We start from the raw sequence: 23,562 nt of genomic DNA on the forward strand, positions 1-23,562 counted from the left end.
AGTTTTACTTATTTTACTAATATTTCACATCACTGCAGAAAATTGCTAATACAAATTATTTATTAAGACATCCTAAGTTAAAATTCCTGTTTTGTGCCAAAGTGACCTCCTTTCAAAATTTTAAGTACCTCAGAAGTTAGCCATGACAACTGGTACTAAGCATCTCAGAAAATTTAGGAAAATTTAATTAGGCAGTAAAATATAGCTAACACTTGTCACATATTCAAATGTTTTAAGTAATAACATGGACAGCAGAAGAAACAGAAAACGTATATATTACAGTCAAGCAATACAAGAAGTTTTCAGTAAAACCTCATATGAAGAATTTCATGCAAAGCTCATCCCAAAAGACGTTCAGCCTCACTCCCTGCTCTGATATGCAGCACCTTTCCTTACAATCCTGCTCCCCGCAAACAGCAGAACCAGCCCTACATTTGCACTGTCCTTCTTTCTACACAAAACATTTTGGCTTTTTGCAACTATTACCACTTCAGCTGATCACTTTATACAAAATGCTGTCGTCTAATAGAAAAGCATTTGTGTAACAAAATCAGGTAAGATTGCAAAGACAAAACCACAAATAAAGAACACTTTTTCAATCTTTACAAAGATTTTGTTATTTACTGTAAAAGGTGAAGAGAGCAAATAGCATTCTCAAGGGGTATTCTCACTAGAGCTGGGCAATGCCATTTCACAAAGGCTGATTTTCAGCTTCTTTTCTACCTTCTCAGGCAGGAGCAATTCTGATTACTTACAGCTAATTCATTTTGTCTGTTCCAGCTAGGCTGTTTTATTTCAGAAACATCTTTGAAGATGCTATTTACTGAATTAATCAATCAATCAATTCTCCATATGTTAATACTCAGACATTCTGGTTTGTCACATCAAAGAGGCTCCATCAAGAATACTGTTAGATAATTAAATTAACCATATCACAAGTAAATTGTGCTTTTGATGAAGAACACACAACTTCTAAGACTTTACTAGGAAATTTGCTTATTTGATCATATGATGAGTGGTTTTTTTGAGATCAAGGAAATTATCTTGTTAACTTGTTGGAAACATACTGCATTGTCTCAAACAAGATAATGGCTTTCCTTTTTCCTTATCAGCCTACCTCCCTGAAAAGGATGGGAGACAGACTGCTTTGAGCTAATCTGCTCCTGTATGATATTTTTAAACATCACCTGATGGGAACAAAGCTCTGTCACACATCAGTATTTGTAAATCAAAAGCATCAAATACTTTATATACTTCAATATATACTGAGTCTTATTTGTGAAAGTTTTAAGTTTAACAAATCCAAATTTCCAAAGCTACTTGTCTTGATAAGTTTTAAATATTTTACCATATGTTTACACTTAACTGTAACAAACATCTATGTTTTGGTGTTAAAAAAAACAAAAGAAAATATAGTATGTATATATCCATAAACTTGTAAATTACTGGACGAACACTAGAATTTGCTAAGAAAAAAGGTAGCATTGGTTTGCAGGGAGAAATTAGGACATCTGTTCCTATAGCCCAAGTATTAGGATAAGCATGTAATGCAGCACTCCATGTTTAAAGACTTGGAAAAAAACATTACACCTTGTACAAAAAACAGCATTTAAATAGTGGTACTTTATTTTTATGATGCAGTGTCACTACAAATTATTTCACTGAATGTTAAGAAACACATATTAATTTTCATAGTAATATACCTCACACTTTAAAGTGAAGTCATAAAAACATAAGGACTGGGAAATCCTCGATTTTTGGGAGCCAGAAGACATAATACCAGAGTATATTTTATCAGCTCCAAGTGTTTACACATTTTTTTCGTAAATTCTGTTTTGCTTTCACATTCTACTCTATTCTTGCACTGGGGTCTTAATCATATACAGAATCTTCACACAGCTCTGCTATGTCTGGAAAAAATCTAAAGAAATTTCATAGCTACAAATATGTTGTGAATGGTCACTTATAAGTCTGAAAAACATTTGATCAAAAACAACTGGAATCATGGCAAAGAACAGGCAACCATTCTTCTTTGCCAGACATGAACTTGTCATTATTTTTGCAGTATTGAAATAGGCAGCTCATGGCCTGGATGGGTATACTCTTTGATGGATAAAGAACTGGCTGGAGGGCTGGGCCCAAAGGGTTGTGGTGAACGGAGTCAATTCCAGTTGGCAGCTGGTCTCGAGTGGTGTTCCCCAGGAGTCAGTATTGGGGCCAGTTCTGTTTAATCTCTTTATCAATGGTGTGAATGCGGGGATTGAGTGCACCCTCAGTAAGTTTGCAGACAACACCAAGTTGGGTGAGAGTGTTGATCTGCTGGAGGGTAGGAAGGCCATACAGAGGGATTTGGATGGGCTGGATCATTGGGCTGAGGTCAGTTGTATGAGGTTCAGCAAGGCCAAGTGCTGGGTCCTGAACTTGTGTCACAACAACTCCAGGCAGCGCTACAGGTTCGGGGAAGAGTGGCTGGAAAGCTGCCTGGCATAGAGGGATCTTGGGGTGTTGATTGACAGCTGGCTGAATATAAGCCAGCAGTGTGCCCAGCCAAAAAGGACAACAGCATCCTGGCTTGTGTCAGGAATAGTCTGGCCAGCAGGACTAGGGAAGCAATCATCCCCCTGTACTCAGCACTGGTGAGGCCACGCCTTGAATACTGTGTTCGGTTTTGAGCCCCTCATCATAAGAAGGACATTGAGGCACTAGAGAGTGCAGAGGCAGTGACGAAGCTGGTGAGGGGTCTGGAGCACAAGTCTGATGAGGAGCAGCTGAGGGAACTGGGGCTGTTCAGCCTAGAGAAAAGGAGGTTGAGAGGAGACCTTATTGCTATCTACAGCTACCTGAAAAGATGTTGTAGCATGGTGGGTGTCAGTCTCTTCTCCCAAGTAGCAAGTGATAGGACAAGAGGAAATGGCCTCAAGTTGCACCACGGAAGGTTCAGATTGGATATTAAGAAAAAATTCTTCACAAAAAGGCTTGTCAGGCATTGGAACAGGCTGCCCAGGGAAGTGGTGGCGTCACCATCCCTGGAGGTGTTTTAAAGGCATTTAGACAAGGTTCTTAGGGACACTGTTTAGTGCTAGAGTTAGGTTATTGTTGGACTCAGTGATCCTGAGGGTCTCATCCAACTGAAATGTTTCTATGATTTATACTGATGGAGAACCCCATGCAGACATTTTTGTTTATTGCTTTGGTAACCTATGTGAGATTGGTAGAAGTGAAACACCTTTGCAGGCTATTTGAAAAAAAAAGCAGCAGACACCTAAGGCTTTTAAAGTACTCTGATAAGAAAGCTTTAATGTGTCAGTGTTCAATATGTCAGAGCTCAAATATTCTCTCAGTAGAAGTCTTAATGCATATGCATTATTAATGCAATATCTGAGGGAATAGATCTATTTGAGCTCAATCTGACTGATATCATTAGTCACAGAGTGCAAATCAAATTTGAAAATAGGTATGGTAATAGGTAAAAGAATGCTTTCCATCTACCTTGTTTCTTGTACCGATTTTCTTTAAAATTTAGAAAACCAATGATCTCTACCTACAACTTATGCAGCTTGTCTAATCTAAAATGTTGCACAAGCACCTATCATCTTTGAGAATCAATGAATCTTGGAATTATTTCCTCAAAATCAGACTAGATGTTCTGCATCCCTTGAGGTACAGGGTGTGAATTTATGTCTAGCTGAAATGCTGGTTTTTCAGAAACATATTAGACTGTACCTGAGCTACTGCACAAACTCTGTAGTGACCTAAAACTTAATAATAGTATAATTAAAACTCTAAAACCACTCATTTTTTTAGGGCTGTACAGCTTTAATGTCTGAAATCTTTTATTTGTATATTAAAAAAATAATCAGATTAATTAACTGCATGCAATTAATGCATACCTAATCATGGGTTTCCCACTGATTTTTCAGCATTACTAATTAGACATGCAATTTAGGTAACAATGTTGAAGCAGAAACTGCAATCATACTTCTGAAGGTGAAATTTTAACTAAGCACATTAAAAAAAATAAAAAAATTAAAAAAAAAAGGGTTGTTCCTCTGCCTCCAAGATGTTTTCATGCACTTCCCAGTGAGTGAAAGAGAGAGCTTGAGTAACGCCTAATTAAAAGGCGTGTTACAACGCTGTTGCATGAGACTTTGCTATATTGGTTCTATGCATCTCAAAATTCAGCAGTACTAAACTCAAGCTGACAAGGCCCTGAGCAACCTCAGCTTTGCAGGAGACAGCCTCCACACATCCCTTCCGACCCAAATTCTTCTGTGATTACACGTCCCTATGTAGAAATATATACTGAAGTCAAGTCTGCTGATGGCTATTTTTAGGGTGGATTACAAGATACAATTGAGAAGCCAGAAAAAGACTTAATTAAATTAGCAAACTGGACATCATGATGACAAAATAAATTTGGCTCAAACCAGCATAAGATATTGCATGCTGTATTATACTAATGGATTCAGATATTAAAGTCAGTGGGAAAACAAAATATAGTATGTGGCCTTTCATGGAGAAGGTCTCTGCCACTGTGAGGAACATGCACCTGCTCCATGCTCTACCATGATCAACAAAGAAATTACACACAAAGAATTATTTAGTAGATAGAAGCAAGTGTTTAGTGTCAACATGGGATAGCAGTAGAAATAAATCAACATATTTTCTTTAGTATTTACTATATCATCCCATGATGAAATAAAAGAGAATGAAATTCATCACATAATTATAAGAAAAGCAGTTGTCACATAATAAGAAATTAGGCCTGATAATTAGTCAGCTAAGTATTTCCAAAGTAACATAACTGATATACAGCATACAATAAAGGAGAACAACTTTCAAGTAGTTTTTTTTTCTTTTAATAAAGAATGGTTAGCATAAATTCATGGACAAATATATACTATTAGTCAACTATTCTTAAAAACAAGCATTTTTAAAATAAGAAAAGCATCTGTAGAAGAGCTTTCTAAGAAAACAAAACAAAACCACAAACACAATCAATGCTCCTATGTTTTAGCATAAGCTGAATAACAGAAAAGTACCTAATATTATAAATAATTTGTAGGTATGATATATTACATATTTGTTCTGATCCTTCTGGTTGTTTTCAACACAGGAGAAAAGAGATTAGACAGGATACACTACTGGAAAATCTAGCAAAATTGCATCTCATACTCGCAATCAGTTTTTGAGGTTTTTAATGGCTCAGTTACAGCAAATAAACCATGCACTTTATCACGTTGCTGACAAACTTTCACTTAATACAGGATGTCTTTAATTTGGCTGAGTAATTTGGTGCAGTAATTTGGCTGTATACTTCTATTAATATTATCCTGGATATGGAATGACTTTGCATTTAAACCAATGTTATTTGACATGCTAGATTAAATTTAAACATTCCATGTCTAGTACAGTAAACTCTTTGTAGTACTATCTTTTAAAAGGTGCTTATTTACCCACACAGCTATAGGCTTACCCACTACTATGAACAGAGTTGCAAGAACAAAATAGCAACTGCTCAAATTAACTACTATCACTGTTAAGCACCTCATCTTTTCCAAGGCAATAAGCGGTTATGATCCCCCTGTGCAAAACTTCCATTCACATCAGTGAGGGAACAGGCACACCAAAAGAGAACTTGGCCATTTGTGGTATGATGGCTCCTGTTAAAACATCCTGCATTGGTCTCTGCCTGCTAGCTTTACAAAAGCCTCTCAAATTCATCAGATTTATGAGCCTGAAGTTTCAGCTTCAGGAGCTTGACAGCAATGTTAACTGTGCTGCCCCAGCATTCTGCATCTTTTATTGTCATCTAGAAAATCCAGTGCTCCCAAATAAACAGCAATTTTGAAGGTTGTACACAATAAACTCCTACTCTATTTACTTTAAAAGCTGGGGGAGAGGGGAAGGAGAGGAGGTGACGCAGCCTCAACTGTGGAGATTACTGTGAATGTGTCAATAGCATCAAATTCAGTGCAGCTGTGCCACAGCATCATTGCTGCTGAGGATGTGGTGCATGAACAGACTTCCTTAATAACCCTAATGAAATTCTTAGGAAAAATAAAAATTGAGGGGATTTAATATTATATGTTTTCTAAATAAAACAACAGTCTCAGGAAAACACCAAACACATACTGTAGCAACAGGACTATCATATGAATAAAAAACAATTTATTCAGTTCCTTAAGACCAGTAACTCATTATTCCCAACCTCCCTCATGACAAAAAAAACTCATCATAGACCACAGAAACAACAGAGCTGGCTAAAAAATAGAAAATTTTCACAGGTTTGTAAAACTAGTTTTCTAACAGAAACTTATTAGTCTGAAAAGTAACACTCTGGAAATTGTACTGGGATTTCATCTTTCATTCCTTTAAAGATTTTCCAGATCGAATGTGCCTAATGTATTCCAGCTCTCCAAACCTAAACCAAGTCCAGCCAGCAAAGCAGTGTTCTCCTCTATTTCATACTCATCAATAACATAAGCTTCCCATACCTGCAGACAAATTCTCATCTCAATGACACCAGCACCTCAACCGTAGGTGCCTTTTCAGTAATATAACTATCATCACTGTTATTCATATACTGATATAAATACCTAAGCTCTTAAAAAATAAAAAAATACAGCCTAGCTAACATAGTTATGCCAATGAAACTTTTCTAGTGGAAACAAAGCTGATTCTTAATTTTAAAATAATAAGAGGGGTCCTAATTTGTTCTCTTGTTATGTTCTTAGATTAACACTTGTACGGACCTGACTTCATGCGGAATGCCATCCAAAAGGCAACAAAACTGCACTGAAATTTCTGTCTGGAACTCAGTAAACAACATCATCTCTGATAATCAAAAAAGAATGTAATTCACCCCTTCAAGTACACTGGTTTTGCAATCTCAGTAAAATTTTTAATAATGAAAAGTATTTTGCCCACAGAAGCAGCAATTATAATTGAGTATGATGAATAATAGAATAATTGCAATCAGGGCTACTTTTCAGAGTAGAATCACACTAGAACAGGTAAGCGACACAGTGGGTGAGACCCCTGAAAAGAGCAAATCAAATCAACAAACCAATTGTTCAAAATGCTTGGCTTAGTTTATTCCCCAAAACAAACTCTCGTGCCTCAGCATGCATTAAAATATAATGATCACTACCCTGAGGTGTGTTCTGTGAGAGCTGCTGAGGAAAACATGCTAAGAAGTCAAACCCACGTAAAAGAGTCAGAGGAAGCACATAAAAACTTCAAAAGGCATAAAAGCTCCCCATTTTTTTCAGTCCTAGTGGTTATAAGCATAAGGGAGCAAAAGCATTGCCCAATGCAAATAATGCCACTATATCATGTTACAACTCAGCCCTGACCTGCAGCAACCCTGCTGCTCCTGTTCCCGTGCCTCTGCATTATGGCCTTTAATCACGAGGGAAGAGGTTAAATTAGATGTGTGCATTTATGAGAAGGACAAACACCCATGCAAGATACAGTTGACATCACCACTCATTTCCAACCACTAACTCCATATGCACCAGAACAAAGAGCGGTACATTAACTTGTCAACCCTTCGGGTTCCATTTGTTCTGTTCACACAGAGCAACCAGCAGCAGCAAACCCCAGACACGCTCTCAAGCAGCCCCAAGCACCAGGTGGTGCCAGATGCAGCGTCAGGATGTGCCGCTGCACCCACTTAGCGCACACGCGACAGCACAGGGAGGTCCTGCACAGAGCCACAAAAATGTTGGGGAATAACTGAGGGTGCGCTACTGGGAAAAAAAAAATAATAATAATAAAATAAAAATCTTACTCTTCTTAGAGCCTTGGCTGATTTTTGTTTTGTTTAGTTGGATATTTTTGTGCACTGGGCCAGGATGCCTGAAGAGTGATCAATAGTTGCAATGCTAAAGTTGATAAACCTGAGCTCCTCATGCTTTTCATACACATTTAATCTATGTTTAAGTAAATATCAATAATGACATTACAGGAAGTGCATCAGGGAGAACACACAGACAGAAAGAGGGGAAGTATGCAGCTTTCTGCACACATACAAATAAATGCCTCTTCCCATCCCCTACTACATTACCCAGAAATTTTTAACAAAACACATGCAATTTTGTCTTCAATAAAAAAGAGCAAGATGGGAATCCTAATAAGCAGACAGTATAATATCTGTCCAGCCCAGGTTCTTGTCTATGTTCATTTAAATCATTAACACTCACCATACTAAGGTTTTAAAAATACACAGTTTACAACCAAGTTCCATTCATATCAGCTTATGATAGCCTTTTTTCCGAAACCACATACTTCTACAGTCACATCAAAACCAATATTAATGCTGTCTTCGTGTTTTCACTGGGAGCATCTCGCTTCCCTTCACACTTTTTTTTTTTTTTTTTTGCTATAAAACAAGCATTGCCCCGTCATCTGATTCCCTTGTTCACATGTTTTAAATTTAATCAGAATAACTGAGGTGTCAATAATCACATTTGTCTTTCTGACAAGAACCAGAAATTGAAATAAAGCTCATGCTGCATAACAATAATGTGATCTGCATTGCTGCATCTGATCAGCTTATTTTTCAGAAGTCTAAAGCAACCTACTTCTTTAGTTGAAAACATATAAAGAAAATCAGCCTTTTGAAACTAAATTTAATAAGCAAGCAACTTGTTCCAAATACTAACCAATAAATTAGTTAAAAGGTACTAGGAAGAATGCCAGGATCCCCTCTCAAATCATCAGCATCACCTTTCAAAAAAATATATTTCAATTAATCAAAACAAAAATTGGAAGGAAAAAATGTCACTATTATTTTAGATATTTATTGCTAAAATAATTAATATTTCACCCTGTTTGTTTAAGACAGTGTTACTAAAACAGTCTTAGCAGCAAAGCTGGGAAGCAATACATAGCCTAGAGTGCCCCCTCTCTTTTCCAGGAGGAGTTTCAGGGAAATACTCCATTGATGAAGATGTCAGTGAGTTGTTTCTCAGAAAGCCAAATACAACAGACAACTAGGCTGTTTTAGGCCAATCTAAACATAAAAGCAGTTAAGCATAATCTGGATGATATTCTTACACCGATGATGAATGTGATTCTATCTTAATAAAAATATACTTACAGAGCCATCTGAAATTGTTCAAGCCATTTTTTCTTCAAGTCTTTGGTTTTGCAATACACTTCTAAACCATTTTGACCTTGTATGTGAATGAGGTAGAAGCCATAAGACCACTGTATAAGAAGAATGGCAATACAAAGGTCACCAGTTATGAAGAAAAAAAAAAATAATAAAGAAGACACTCGTATGTCCATTAATTCCCTGATTTTGGGAACAGCAAGACCACATTCCTGTGTCCATTTAGGAATTAATTAAACATTTTAGTTACATAAAAATAAACAAAGTTGAAATCCCTAAATAATCACTTCCACTTATATTTAAAACATAAAGCTTTGTACATAAATTTTATATACATTCTGAACTCCTGAAAATGTTTCAAATTGCTGTAAAAATAGACATTTCACATGAATTGACAACAAATATTTACCTTTTTATTTTCTTTATCAGTAGTGGGGTTATTTGTAATTTTGTATTTCTGAAGATCTATTATTTCCTTCATTTCATAATTATCACCTCTCCTTTTGCAAACAATTACAGCTAGATCAAACAAGAAGATATGCCTATGAAAATACAACATAAAGATGGTTAAAAAACACTCCAGAAAGCCAACACCCAAAGTCATATTTTACACCCTTTGCCTGTGACACTTCAAATTTTAAGGCGAATAAATAAACTACTGAATAAGAAAAGAACACTGAAAGTACTTTTGCAAGCGACTTACTACTTGCAAGGGTGGACAGGCTCTGTAAATGCACAGTGAAATGGAAAGTTATCTCCAGAACCATTGAGCTGACATAAAATCTAAAGAGAGTTACTTTACAGGCTTTTTCATAGCAAACACCAGAAGTCATGCCATCACCTGTCTTGCCTCGCACGCTTGTCTAATGTAGTTATCCTTATTTCCCCATCACCTTGAGGTCTTCCATACTGTAAGAGGGAATGATTCTGAAACAAAAGTATTATGTACAATTCAATATAGCAAAAGTGTCGAGATTATGATACAGTCAAATGCTAGACCCCTCACTCCTTTTATCTCCCAAAAAATGACTTTTCAGGCCTGAAAACAACATATTTTCCTGACTATCATCTAAAATTAGAACAATAAAGAATCAGTCCATTCCATTTTTGTCTTCAAATGGAAATATTTTTCCCATTACAAAAACACATAAGTCACTGTACAAATAAAAACCTTTTATATTTATTTAACCAAAGATGGACCCCTAAAAGAGCAGAGATTTCTATACTGAAGTGTTAATGTCATTCTAACCCAAGCAAAGCATACTTAATATTGCTAAGAGTACTATAGTTTTATATGAAATTGGAAAAAAAATACATCCATAAATTTAATCAAAATTGTTTTGAAAAGATTCATAAATAAAAAATACCACGTACCAAATTCTCTATTGATAGTTGAAACTGTCTAATTTCACGAAGCGTTTCATTATCTCTCTTCACTTCATTTACATATTGAGCCAAGTCCTAGACCATCGATAGAAGAAGGCAGGAAAAAAACTTTCCATTACAGACCACTTTAATACATTATTTGGGCAAATTTATTTCTAATTTTGTCTTTGACTTATCTGCATATTTAGTAATTAAAAAAAAAAATCTTTAATATTTAAGAGTTACCAATATGTATGCCCGAATACAGTAAAAAATCCTCTACATATCATCAATCATATTTACAACTTTCTTCATCGTGATTGAAATACAAATTTATTAGCAAGAAAGAGAAACACATAAAAAAATGTAAAGAGAGATTTTTTTCTGAATTTTGTTAATGTCTTATTGTCAAGATTAAAGATGGAAATGTAATTTATGCAGCAAACTGCCAAAAAAAGCAGTCAACAATATCCAATATCTGAGAATAAGACAGGAAGTAAATAGAGTGTATAGTAGAAAACGTAGGTAAGGCAGCTCAAAAGCAGCATGTAAGGTATAAACATCATAAGCCTGGGTGCTTATTAGGAGGGAAGCAGCTACTGCTCCAGTGGTGGGATCTTTGTCTTTCTGTTACAGCACAGCAGAGAGAAGCCATTAAATACCAGATTTTAAACATGGCTTTTAATGGGATTTACTACCTGAAGTCACAGGTTGAGATCATTATTGTCCCCTCTACCAGAACATGTAGCGTACATATTTCCGTAAAGTATTTAAAATGCTATGAACATGCTTACGTAATAGTGACAACATGCTAGGGCTTCTCTGTTTATGGCTGGAGATGAGGAGTGAACGGAAGGGGTAATTGGTAAGGTCAGGGATGCTGAGAGCAGCAGTTGGAAAGGGCATTGACAACTTGCTCCTACAGTATCCCTTCAATATGGTCACAAATTTGGAGGGTGAGAGAGATACATCTTCTCCCTAAGACATTTTTAATCAGAATCTAAGAATAGCTGCAATCATTATGCTAGCTTCCCAGATGAATCTATGCAGGATACATCCACATCAGTCTTGAAAGAGTTAGTGTAGAAATTAAATAACCTCTTTTCTTGCTGCTAACAGAAATCTGACAGCATAATCCTCCCTAGAATTTTCTGTCTTGGGGCACAGTACCACCTTGCTAGAAGTTTTTCCCAAAGACATTTTATTTGCAAGCGGACACACACCAGGGTTTTTAGAAGCAACATAGTGATGCTGCACAGTTACTTCTACTACAGTGAATACCGTAAATTGGGAGAGAAAGAGGATATTGCAGGTACAGGAAACAGGGTGGGAAACAATACTGCAGCCTTAAGGACAGATGCTCATATCCAGGGTTTTTGGTGGATTGGAGGGGGTGGGGGGGTTTTGAGGGGTTTTTTTAATTGGCTGGTTATGTCCTGCTAGCCAGCACATAAGTGCCACAGCCATTTTGGCAAGAGATTTCTTAATTGGTCTTTTATTTTCAGTCCAACAGCCACCAAAAACAACAAAGCAATTCAACAAATGGGAAACAAAAAGCAGGACAGGGGAATCAAACCCAGGGTTGTTTTCCTAGCCAGTAGCCAAGATGCAAGGCTTGTCACCAGATGGAAGCAACACTGCACCATCTCATTTCAGGCATCTCTCCACGGGAGATTATCATGGTGGCGCTCTCTGCATTCACTGCACAAAACCAGATGACAAAAAAGGGGAACCAAAAATCTCACTTGTGAGCTTCTCTATATTCTAGGCATCCAAGGCAGACAGTCACATAGTATGAGACAGCTGTGTGACCCAAACCTAACTTAGTCTGGCTTCAGCATCTTCTGTGGACCATACAGATTACAACAGGAGATATGACCTATGTCACATTGGTTTCTTTCTCCCTTTCCCCACATAGGGTAGAAAAGATTTAACTATTCCAGCACATGAATGTCACAATTCATACCATAAAGTCACCTGAAGTCAAACTGTGCTTCATTTCTGAAGCTGTGCAGAGAAACACATATTACATTATACATAAGGCAGTGTAGCTATTCTATAAAGCATTCATTCGTACCACTTGCAGGTTAATGTAAAGTGACAGATACTGTACCTCCAGAAATACACTACTGCTTTCAAAGGTAAAGCCACAGAGATCATGTTAAGATGACAGAAAAAAACTCTTGCAAAGACAGCTAACAGTCTTCACCTCACTGGGAAATTACTGACCTTGGTTAGAATTGACTCACAGTGGTAGACATATTCCTAAATTTTGGAAGTGACCAACATTATTGAAAGACCTGGTTTTCCTCTCATTATATGACAGCAAAATGACATAGAAGTAAACATATATTGAAGTTTTATTTCATAAACCTTTCACTTCAGAAAACTACTGAACTTGTTTCCCAGACTTGAGCAAAGCCCTCAACTATGTACTTGCCCTGACACGCTCACAAAGCTCACAGTGACCTGTGAAAACACGTTTCATCTGCTGTGAAGAACATTACCTCCTTCAGGAAATACAGTTCTGAGCTACCATTTTAACTGTCAACGAAGACATAAATACTTGATTGTTGTGAATATTTACCTTCATTGCATCAAGTGCCAGTTTTAGATTTGCCTTCTCCATGGGATCAGTAGTGTGCTTTACCAGCTCCTGTGGACAGAACAGTTAAAACTTTGCACCCACTGTCAGTTTATAAACGGAAGTTGTAATTGTTCATCTGCACCTCCAAAAATAAAATTTATAAATAAATAAACCCACACACACCACAAATGAGAAAACCAGAAAACACAACGCAAGAATTCACATTTTCATCCTCATAGTGAGCAGCCTATAACTGAGTGTGGACTACTGCAAAGGGATAATTGGCAAGTGTTTAAGAATGACTGCTGTATAGACTAAGCACTGACTTCAGCTGATAATGAACCATCATTAGAAGCTATTTTGGTCTGTCTAGCACTTAAAACTTGCCAAATCAGATCATTATGTGCATGGTGAAAGCATGGGTAAACACTTGAGTTCATTTGCACTTTACTACATGGTATATCATCCCATTCCAAAGCATGCACTTGTCTGCAGAGGGGTATGTATGAGATGTATGCTGGCAATAAAATCTCAGTGCACTGCTTAGAAGTCACTGTCTCATTATACCCAATATAAAGCTGACTCAGAAGACATATTTAAATCAAATGTTGATGTTTAAATAATTTTTAGCCACTTCCTGTATGGAAAATAAAGGGGCTTTTTTGGTTTTTTATGAAGTGAAAAGTAACTTCTTGAGGAAACAGGTTATTTCTTCTTTATAGTTTGAGAAGAGAATTATACATTTCAGCTAACATAACTTGCTAAAATTATAGAAAATGAAGGAATAAGCATTTAGACTTTACATTGTAATTCTAATAATTTACTGGGATTTTTTTTATTTCAAAGTCTTTAAAATATTTCTTTCTTGTACAATGTACACTATAGTGTCACACAGAGCATGTTGTATATCATCTTTTCATAATGTACACACTGATTATAAAATCGTGACTCAGATCTCATAAGTTTCTTTAAAAAGCCATTGTACCATTCATTATTTTTTTCCAATTTTCCATTGATCAAAATATTGATGACCCATTTACTGAAATATTTCAAAAAATTTAATGCTACAGAATGTATGTTGCTCTGCAGAGTCAAAATTAGGCTTCACATACAAGTAGTCGATATTTTAAAATTACATTTTACAAGCATCAGCAGGATTGACAGCCTAATATAGTAATATATTTCGTTGCAGCTGAACTAATGAGTCTCCTGGCACAGCTATCAAATTAAATTTATAAGACTCTCCAACCTTATTACAGGACTAACTGCAAAAGCTAATGCTTGCAGGTTATAACAAGAAGCATTTCAAAATAAATATGGCTTCATTGTAGTTTATGACAGCAAAAAAGCATCTTAAAAGTATACTGTAAGTATGGTCCAGCTTCCTCTTTTGGGGGCTAATATTTCACATTCCAAAGAACCATGATTATAGTTTGGTACTGCTAACCATTTTAAACATACCAAGAAAGAAAGGTTCAGATACTGAGGAAACAATTGTGGTTTATTCTATTTTCCCCAGATCTGCTTCAGCTCTGAGGAACTACCTCTGGAAGAAAACCACACTTGTCTGGATTTTATTTTGTAACAAATCAGCCTCAAATCTATGGAAACGTCAATCACTTCCCTTTGATAAAGACGTTTAGCTCTCATTCTTACATTCTACTGCTGATAAATAGTTTTGCTTTCAGTCCTATTAAATTTAAAAAATAAAATACCTGGAGCAGTAGGTGATATTTTAGCACTCTCTGCATTGGAACCACTAAAAGATCTCTCAATGTAAACTTCCCATTATTGGCTCTCTTGGAACATTCCTAGTTCAAAACAGGAGAAAGAACAAGTCAAGAGAGTTTTAAAATAAAAATACACAAGTGATATACATATGAAAATTCTGTGATAGATAGGCCAAGCAACTAGATTCAGGTTAAGATTAAAAATATCAACAAAATGAAGGAAAACAGTTGATATAGCAACAAAAGCTATGCAAATAAGACTGGGCCTAGACACTTGTTCTTAGATATTTCAACAGCATGAGAAAGCATGAAATAAACAAAGACAACAGAAATCAGGCATTCAATTGAACTTTAAAGAAAAAAACATACAAACACACAGAACAGAAACATTGCCTATAAGTACAGTGAAGGCAGCAAACATTACACCTATCTGCAAAAAGCAAAACAGGACAGTCAGTCTCACTTCAGCCCCTGTAAAAATTATGGAGCAAGTCCTCCTGGAAGCAATTTCTGGGCACATGAAGAAGATGATTCTGACAAATCTCAGTGAATCTGCAATTCTATGTTCTCAGCTGAGATGTCACAAAAAAACCAGAAAGGTATCCCTGATGATGACTTCCTCAAAAAAACCCTAATTCTACTGATGTCAGTGGCAAAACTCCATTAACTTCAGTGCCAAGATAGGTACTGCAACAGCTCACTCATTTATTTGTTCAGAGGCTCCAAAAAAATGAAGAGAAATACATTTATGTATCAGTCCAGCTAGTTTGTCAAAGTTTTGACATGGATGAAAGCAGGGCATATTCATAGAAAGACATGGGATTTGTATATATAAATGTTAAAAATACTGATACCTCTAACTTCAATTTAACATCTTCTTTCGTCTTAGAGATGTTGTCTAAGCATGATATTGCTATCTCCACTTGACTGCAGTACTGTCCATAAATAACCAACCTAAATCAAAACAAAACACAAAGAATAAAATGAACATTTGCTTATTTAAGAATAATCCTTGATCATTCCATAAATACATTGTTAACACTCCTCCTTTCAAAAGGAGCAGTGCCTAAAGAAGCAAGGATAGGATCTAGCCACAGACTTCAATGGCAGCCTGAATACCAGGAAGAATATTCAGTAGAACACAATTTTGACCTGCTTTCAAAATGCTGTAGATCATCGTAATTTCATTTAATATTCCAATGCATATGTTCTGATAAATACAAGATTCATTGAAAAGCAGCATAACTGCTGTTTAATAGAACAACAGTCTGTAGTATTTACACCACCATAGATTTCCAAGGCTGTAACGAATTCTGTTACACGGACTTAATAGGACTAATTACAGCTATCCTTTAAAGAACTGGTACGTTATGCAAACTGATCCATCACCAGCAGTTTTTACCAGGTTATATCCTATGAGCTCTCAGATCAAAATAATAGTGTATGAAAAGTCAAGAAATTTTCAACTGTTGTCAAGGTCAGCCACGCTTCTTGAAGGAGCCTGGTTTTATGACAGAAGGTTCCTGCCCCTGTTTGGAGTGCTTCTTTCTGCTACTCCCATTGCAAAGCATGCTGTTTCCTTTCAACTTTTCATATATTTCTTGAGCAGATTCCTTCTATATGCTTCAAATCCCTTTTTGGGGGGTTCCCATGAGCTTTCCATTAGTGGTCTCCTAAATGTCTCTTTCTTTCACCTAATTTTTTTAAAAATAATTCTTTTTTCACAATTAAAATTATTCTACGTATTCAACACTTAGCTCTTCCAATTACTTTTAATCACTACATGGTTAAGACACTGAGTCTACCTCGAAGTGTTTCCTTTTTGTATAATATAAACTTGAGGTTTCTTCCCAGTGTCATTTGTTCCCATTTTAGCACACATTTCAGAAGTACTTTTGAAAGATAAGTGTTTTCCAGGACAACTTCTTGTCCCCTAATTCTCTCTTGCAGCAGCAGAATTTCTAAAAGCCTGGGAAATAAGTATGTCCCGCTCCAACATGAAAGCTGAGACAGAGGGTCTTTGAAGGCAAGATTATGGGCAGCCTGGAGCACGCTCCTCCCTCAGAAAACAACGCATTTTCTGGATGCTGCTGTGCAATTTCTCACAAACCTGTTATTACTGCAATGAGTCTCCTTCCCCACCTCCCTCGAGCAAATCCAATTAGCTCCCACAGGTCTCTCCTGCTCTGGTCCCGGAAGGAACTAATTTTTAACCACAACCCAAGGGTTACCTCAAGGTAGGTCAGCACTGTAGCCCACAGTACAAGTGCAAAGTAACACAAGCATATAAATTAATCCGTACAATCCAACAGCTGTTCAGTGCTGGCAGAAAAAAAACAATCTGAAAAGGTGGGTAAAAATATTGGCAATTAGCCTGCAGGGCACAGCATGCTGCCACAGCTACACTGTTAGCAGCTTGGCTGTTTTTCACTGTTTGAAGGTAGAGTATGTTTGCTTTATGGTCACACCTTTGACTGAGGGTAGGGTAAGACACTAGTCTCTTCTCTCTTCTCTTTTGCGCCTGCTTTCTCTTCTGTTTTCTTTGACCTGGAGTAGCCTTAATATATATCCTTCTTTTATTTTGCACCTTTCTCCACTTTTATAACATTTTATTTATTAAACAGTACAGGTACATGCTATAAAATACTTGGGATTATTTGCATTCAAAATACTATTCAAAATAAGCTATTTAACTTTTGTTCAAAATATAGATGTTACCTGTCTATGTAAAAACATTACCAAAACCAGGGGTAAGAAGAGGGAAGGCTCATATAGCAATAGGTTACATTTTGACTTCCAGGCTACAGCCACCAAATACTTAATTAGAGTACTGACATCCATTTCATTCCTGTTTCAGAGACATACAGACAAAAACATGGTAAAATACTAAATTGAGCATAGATTATGACTACTAGTAAGAATGCATAAATCTTACCTTTCCTTGTAGTTAATAAAAATTTGATATAGGTTCTGATCATTTTTGTTAGCAATGGAATCATTGATGTCCTGTGTTAGACTCCTGTGAATTTTCACCAAATCCTTCAAAACAGTAATGAGGAAGGGGAAAGGCTTTTAAAAACAGAATTACTTTGAATATAAAAATAAATTATTTCATGCTAGATCCACTAATTTCAGTAAATTGGTAAACAGATATTTGAGAGTAGAACCTAATTTCAAGGTTTGCCACATCTTCCATATAACGTGACAAAAAAAAACTAAACTCCAAGAACTACATATTAGAGACTAATTTATTCTAGCTTGGAATGTGCACTGTTAATTCATCTTCATTTTATAATGATAATTTTAAAATTAAGCAAGTCAAGTAAATGCCTTAGTGACAAGATAAAGTAATGATTCATGTCCCTGAGCTGTGAAAAATTAGTTTTGTACATTACGTTGGTCAATTAGCTATGTTCTAGTGCTAAGTTAACTGCAATCATAATGAGTTTCCCAATACAGCAAGCAACTAATGGCTGAGAGAAAGGCAAGAACATTGCAGAAAGGTTTGCTCCCTGAGTATAGTAGGAACTCACCTTACTTGTTCACTATTATACAAAAATCTGTAAGCAACTACAGGAGATTACATCAGCCTTAATACTGTATGGATACTGCCAAACTGTTCATAAGAAATTAAGTCAAAACAGATTAAAAGTTTTGAAATCAGGATTACTGACTGTAAATGGTACATAGACCACAACAATGAAAAACAGAGGACTGTTTAAAAAGAAAAATCATTGACGATGGTTTAATGTAGTAAATTATAATATGCAATATTGAGTTGTGAACTAAGTGAAAACATTTCACTTCACATTGATGAAAACTAGGAGTACACAGAAGGTCAATGACATCAGAAGTGAGGGAGAAAAAACTTAAAACAGATTAAATTCAGTTGCTAGTAATTGTGTGGCCATATCCTCAGAATCTTAAGTTGCAGCAGACAAAGACATTACTATAGAAATGCTTCTCGATCAGTATATTACAGGAGCACATTTTCTCAGGAATGCACAGGGACTCAACTAAGCATCACCTATGAAAAACAACTTAATATTAAAAGGACAAAATGTCTTTTTGAGCTTCTATCTTCAAAGTCAAATCTTAAACTAAACTGATGTTAACATCATTAGAAGTTAGTAAAAATTCCAACACTTCAGTATATGTTACACGTACTTCCATCCTTCTTTCTCCCGTATGTCCGTACATACATATCAATTCAAATGCATGCATAGGTGTACATACAAATGTGTCTATATGTGTGTGTACATATCTACATAGATGTACATACAAATGCATATATATGCACATATACACAGACATACACAGATACACAACACAAATATTCAAGCCATTTTATTGGACAGAACTTTGAAATCTGAGCCCTAATGAAAGGCACTCTCTTTAGACTGGCAAGCAGTTTGAAGTGGTTGCAGGTTTTTTTCCTTAAAAATAAAATATATTTTGACATCAGCAGATAATTTTGTCCAGCAAGAATCTTTCAGAATCTACATAAGCAACATAGCATCACTCTAAAGCACAAATCCTTCACCACTATACTTTAACAGAGGTAAATCCATCCTATTCTGACAACCGCACTTGCTCTCCACATCGCAGCTCTGTGTAATAGCTATTCTTAGTTTAAAACAAGCTTCCACTGCCCTCCAGCCTTCCTGCTGAGGAACTGCTGCAGAGACAAGGCCTGAGCAGAGAGTCTTTGCACATATTTTTGGCTTAGGCAAGCCCTGTATTTCTTTTAATGTCTTTGGATACCTAAGAAATATCACTGGAGAAATAAGCACCATCTTGTAACAGCAGAATACTGACTGTTGATAATGAAAAGCAAAGTAAAACCACCTAAATAAAGGGTGTTCCAAAAAAGATCGACACAATTTCAAAACAATAGTGACTTCAAATTGGGTCCAGCTTTTTGAAACACCCTGTATAACAGTTTATGTTGTCTGCCTAGTTTCAAATAAACAGGTTTTGTTCTTTTTGCTCCTCTTCTCTGATCCCCTTACATTTCTTTAATGAGTAGTGAGTGGGTGACCTCTCAGTTTGTGCTTATAGCGTGTAAGTCCTTTCTATACCCCTTTGCAGCATTTCACGTTGCCTGGCTTTAGGTCTTTCAATGCACATAAGTCAATGTGCCTAGGCACAGGGAGCCTCAGGAAAGAGGCTTACAGTAACTTATGTAGGGCACCTCAGGGCCTTATTTGCAATGAATAAGAAACATTAATATAGGAGACAGTATGAACTTGTTTTCCAAAGCAAAAGGATCTCTACAGGCAGCTGACATACTTCAAGAAGATAAGCAGGTTACTGGTATCTGTGGCAGTAGTTTGGACTAATATTCAAAGAGAAGGGAATTATACCAATTGAGAATCGGAGTGAAAAACTTAATAGCTGGACAAAAATGGCAAGGTGTGAGCTATCATTGTCAGTGTAATAACTGTTATAATTTGGCTTCTGTCAGGATGGTGCTGGAATAGCAACTAAAACATTCCTACAGACCAGGTTCCCCAACACGACCTCCTACAGCCCCGAGAGCCTGTGGGACATGCCAGAGATGGCCAAAACAGAGGTGATCTTTTACAGACACCAAAGGTTTGATGTGGCCCATGGGTCAAACTCTAGGGACCCTTTTTTTTTCCTTACAGTGTGCCTCATTAAAGAACATTGTTTTCATTTGTCTGTGTTGAGAGAGGCTTCACACCACGTCTGATGTCTTCCTGTCAAGTCAGATAAAGACAGCGGCTAAATACTTTCATCAACTGAAAATATATGTAAACTGTCATACTATTATGATTAGGCCAAAAATAAATGGAACCAATTAAATCACAGAAACGGTTAAGATTTCAGTCAAAGAAAGAGGTCCCCTAGAAACTTCACAGAGGATTTCCTTATTTTTCCCAGTGCCAGATTTTGAATCTAAAACTGTGAGTTAACTTTAAAATGTCTTCAATGGTAACAGTCAGAGAAGACAGAAGGATTTGCAGAGTAGCTATAGAAATCCTCATGAAAGAGCCGTTCAGCTTACAGTGGTAGACATCACTAAGATACCAGCGTGTACTGGAAGATAACCCATCTTCTATAAATTATCAGCTTCTAAGGGTCAAAGATAACTCCAGTTTATAACCATTCACTATTCAACATGATAATACTATTTCGCTTATCCTGTTCTTTCAAGCAGAAAAACAACAGCGTGCACATCCTTTTTTTATCAGCTACCCTAGCATCTACATAAATCAATCATGCACCTTATTTCAAATGATCATTTTGTGCAGTAACACACAACATACTACAAACCTTATATCTGTTTATTAAATACGCAATTACTTACAGGAATGTTGATGAAAACAGTATCAAACTCTGATGCTGACAGAAACCTTTTCAATGGCACCATGAAAAACTGAAAGGAAAAAAAATGCATATATGTATTGACTATATCATTATATTTTCTAGATTGTTATAAAACCACATACGTAACAATTTTGTAAGTCGTATCTTACTTTCTCTATTGACTCCAGAGTTTCAGTGTACTTCTCTTCAGTTTGCTTTATTTCAGCAAGACAACAGCTTCTTATGTCATTTTCAGTATATTTCTGCAATTACAATGGAGTCAAGCCATTAACAAGTACCTAATGGATAACAAATTTATTTATTTGTTTAGAATTAACCAATTAGGATAACTGCTTCCTGAAATTTTCTTAGTACTGCAGCCTCCAAAGATGATAGCAATAACCAATACTATTTTAATGTTCAATTAGCTGATGACTTTAAGAGTTTTACTAAAATTCATCATCAAAGTAATATTATGAAAAGTTAATGTTTAGACATAAACCACTGAACTCTGCATATACTTTGGAAGCTGAAATACAAGGTCACATTTAACTTACATTCAGATTTAAAATACTCAGCAGTTAATAATTCCATTGAACTTAACAGGACTAAACCATATAAATTTGCATTGCCATAAATATTGGATTCAGCCTAATCCCTGCACTTATTTAGCTTATCCCTTTTAGTTCTCAAGGAGAGCTTTCTCTTCAGACACAATATGAGCATGTCCTCAAATCAGGAAGTGCAGCAACCTCTAAGTTCAGCTCTTGCATAAACATGCATGCATCTTCAACAAGACTCCAGGATTTTTCCTTGTAAACCACCCAACTCATAGCAAGTTGAAGTAATTATCAGCACTGGACTCTTTAAAACATACAAAAATAACTCAGAAATCTGATTTCAAAAAAAGATACCTAGAAGAAGGTATGGAAGCATTCATGTCAAGCAAGACTCAAAACACCTGGAGACATAAAGGTTAGCTTGGAGACCAGACACAGTAACTAGATAGGCTCTTGCAATTAAAATCAATAACTGATCTAAAATGTTTTCTCCAAAACCAACAATAAGCAGTAGCTTAATAAGGAATAGTACTATTAATATCACATCCTTTCTGAAGGCCATTTATCAGTTTATAATAAGCTTCCGGGGGATCCTTCAGCATATCCCTGTCTACACCTTATCTTTTTTAACCCAGTGTAGGGAATTCACATCCTGCACATATTAGACCTGATGACTACAAGTTGCTCAAATACAGGAGGAGCCAGGACTAGAAATTTAGTACTACAGCTCTTTCCATTCAATAGAAGACTTCTAACTTTTGAACAAAAGTTGCAAATCATACAGGCACATAAAGCTTTGTCACCATTCATCCTTCTGTTTGCTGTTTTGACATATCTCCTCTACCCTTCTGTCTCCATGTGACTTTACAAGCAGCTCCTGCAACTGCAATTTGGCTTATCACTCTTGTCTACCAGGTGATGTGTTATCTCACAAATTACTCTTTAAAACCCAAATGGTGCAGTTATTAATTTTCCCAAAACAAACATTAAAGTGCCATCCTTATCAGCTGCAGACAGAAGTAACCATTTTGCAAAAATCCAGTCTGTCATTATCATTAGAAACATACTTTGTGAGGTGTGCATCATCTGGTACAAGCCTCACCAAAAAAATCTATCATTTATTCCCAAATTCTTTGGCAGGAGGAAGCAGGCACTGTCAGTTAACCATAGTTAATTAATCTCAATAAAGTATTAGAATTTGACATTATTCGGGCTTTCAGTTATTTTTCACCTTTACCTTTGTGAGCCCAATACTGTTCAAATTGCCTGCAGTATTTGCACCAACTAAGAAGTTGTTGTACCCAATAGGAGTTTATATCCACTCACAAAATGTGGTGATTTGTTGTTCACCAACTCTCATAAGAGCAATGCAAACAAAATCCTGGGATTCCACTTAAAATCATTCACTTCAGTTTTGCGCTCACCTAATCCAAACAGATCATTCACATAGGTGCTTTTGGCAGAAATTAGCATATCAATTTCCTATCTGTACCACAAACCTCTAGAATTTGAGTACAATAAACAAAAACAGAGATGAAATAAGAACTAATGTGCAATACCTGTACAAGTGAGAAAAATTGCCTTTGAAATTCAGCTATTGCTAGAGCAAAATTAGCGGAATGGTTTACTTTGCAAGATAACAATGACAAATCAAGGATGAGGAAGATGCAAAACATTTTGGCTGCTATTGGAGACCCTGAACAGTATTGGGTTCTTCTAAAAATCTCCTTGAAGATTGTCCTGTGTTAGTGCTTTCATATCCAAGGAATTATTGTGTAGGATTCAAATGAAACAACTGCGCAAAAATCATCATGTTAGCATGCCATATATTTATAAACCTGAGAGGAAATTACCACATACTAGAAA

General features: G+C 36.2%; 1 protein-coding gene across 1 annotated transcript in view; it reads right to left on the reverse strand.

Moving 5' to 3' along the window:
* The window catches only part of VAV3 (vav guanine nucleotide exchange factor 3), a gene marked incomplete at its 5' end in the record, with an annotated part of 160,456 nt that overhangs the window by 71,907 nt on the left and 64,987 nt on the right, over positions 1-23,562 (reverse strand). The window contains 10 exons of the mRNA XM_080348607.1: positions 9,107-9,216; positions 9,531-9,663; positions 9,963-10,048; positions 10,496-10,582; positions 13,074-13,142; positions 14,789-14,884; positions 15,658-15,757; positions 17,739-17,842; positions 21,138-21,206; positions 21,307-21,399. Of these exons, the coding sequence (XP_080204733.1) occupies positions 9,107-9,216; positions 9,531-9,663; positions 9,963-10,048; positions 10,496-10,582; positions 13,074-13,142; positions 14,789-14,884; positions 15,658-15,757; positions 17,739-17,842; positions 21,138-21,206; positions 21,307-21,399 (947 nt within the window). The remainder of the gene's footprint in view (positions 1-9,106; positions 9,217-9,530; positions 9,664-9,962; positions 10,049-10,495; positions 10,583-13,073; positions 13,143-14,788; positions 14,885-15,657; positions 15,758-17,738; positions 17,843-21,137; positions 21,207-21,306; positions 21,400-23,562) is intronic.

This window comes from Nesoenas mayeri (genome assembly GCF_963082525.1).
Source record: "Nesoenas mayeri genome assembly, chromosome: 8".
NCBI classification, from domain to species: Eukaryota; Metazoa; Chordata; class Aves; order Columbiformes; family Columbidae; genus Nesoenas; species Nesoenas mayeri.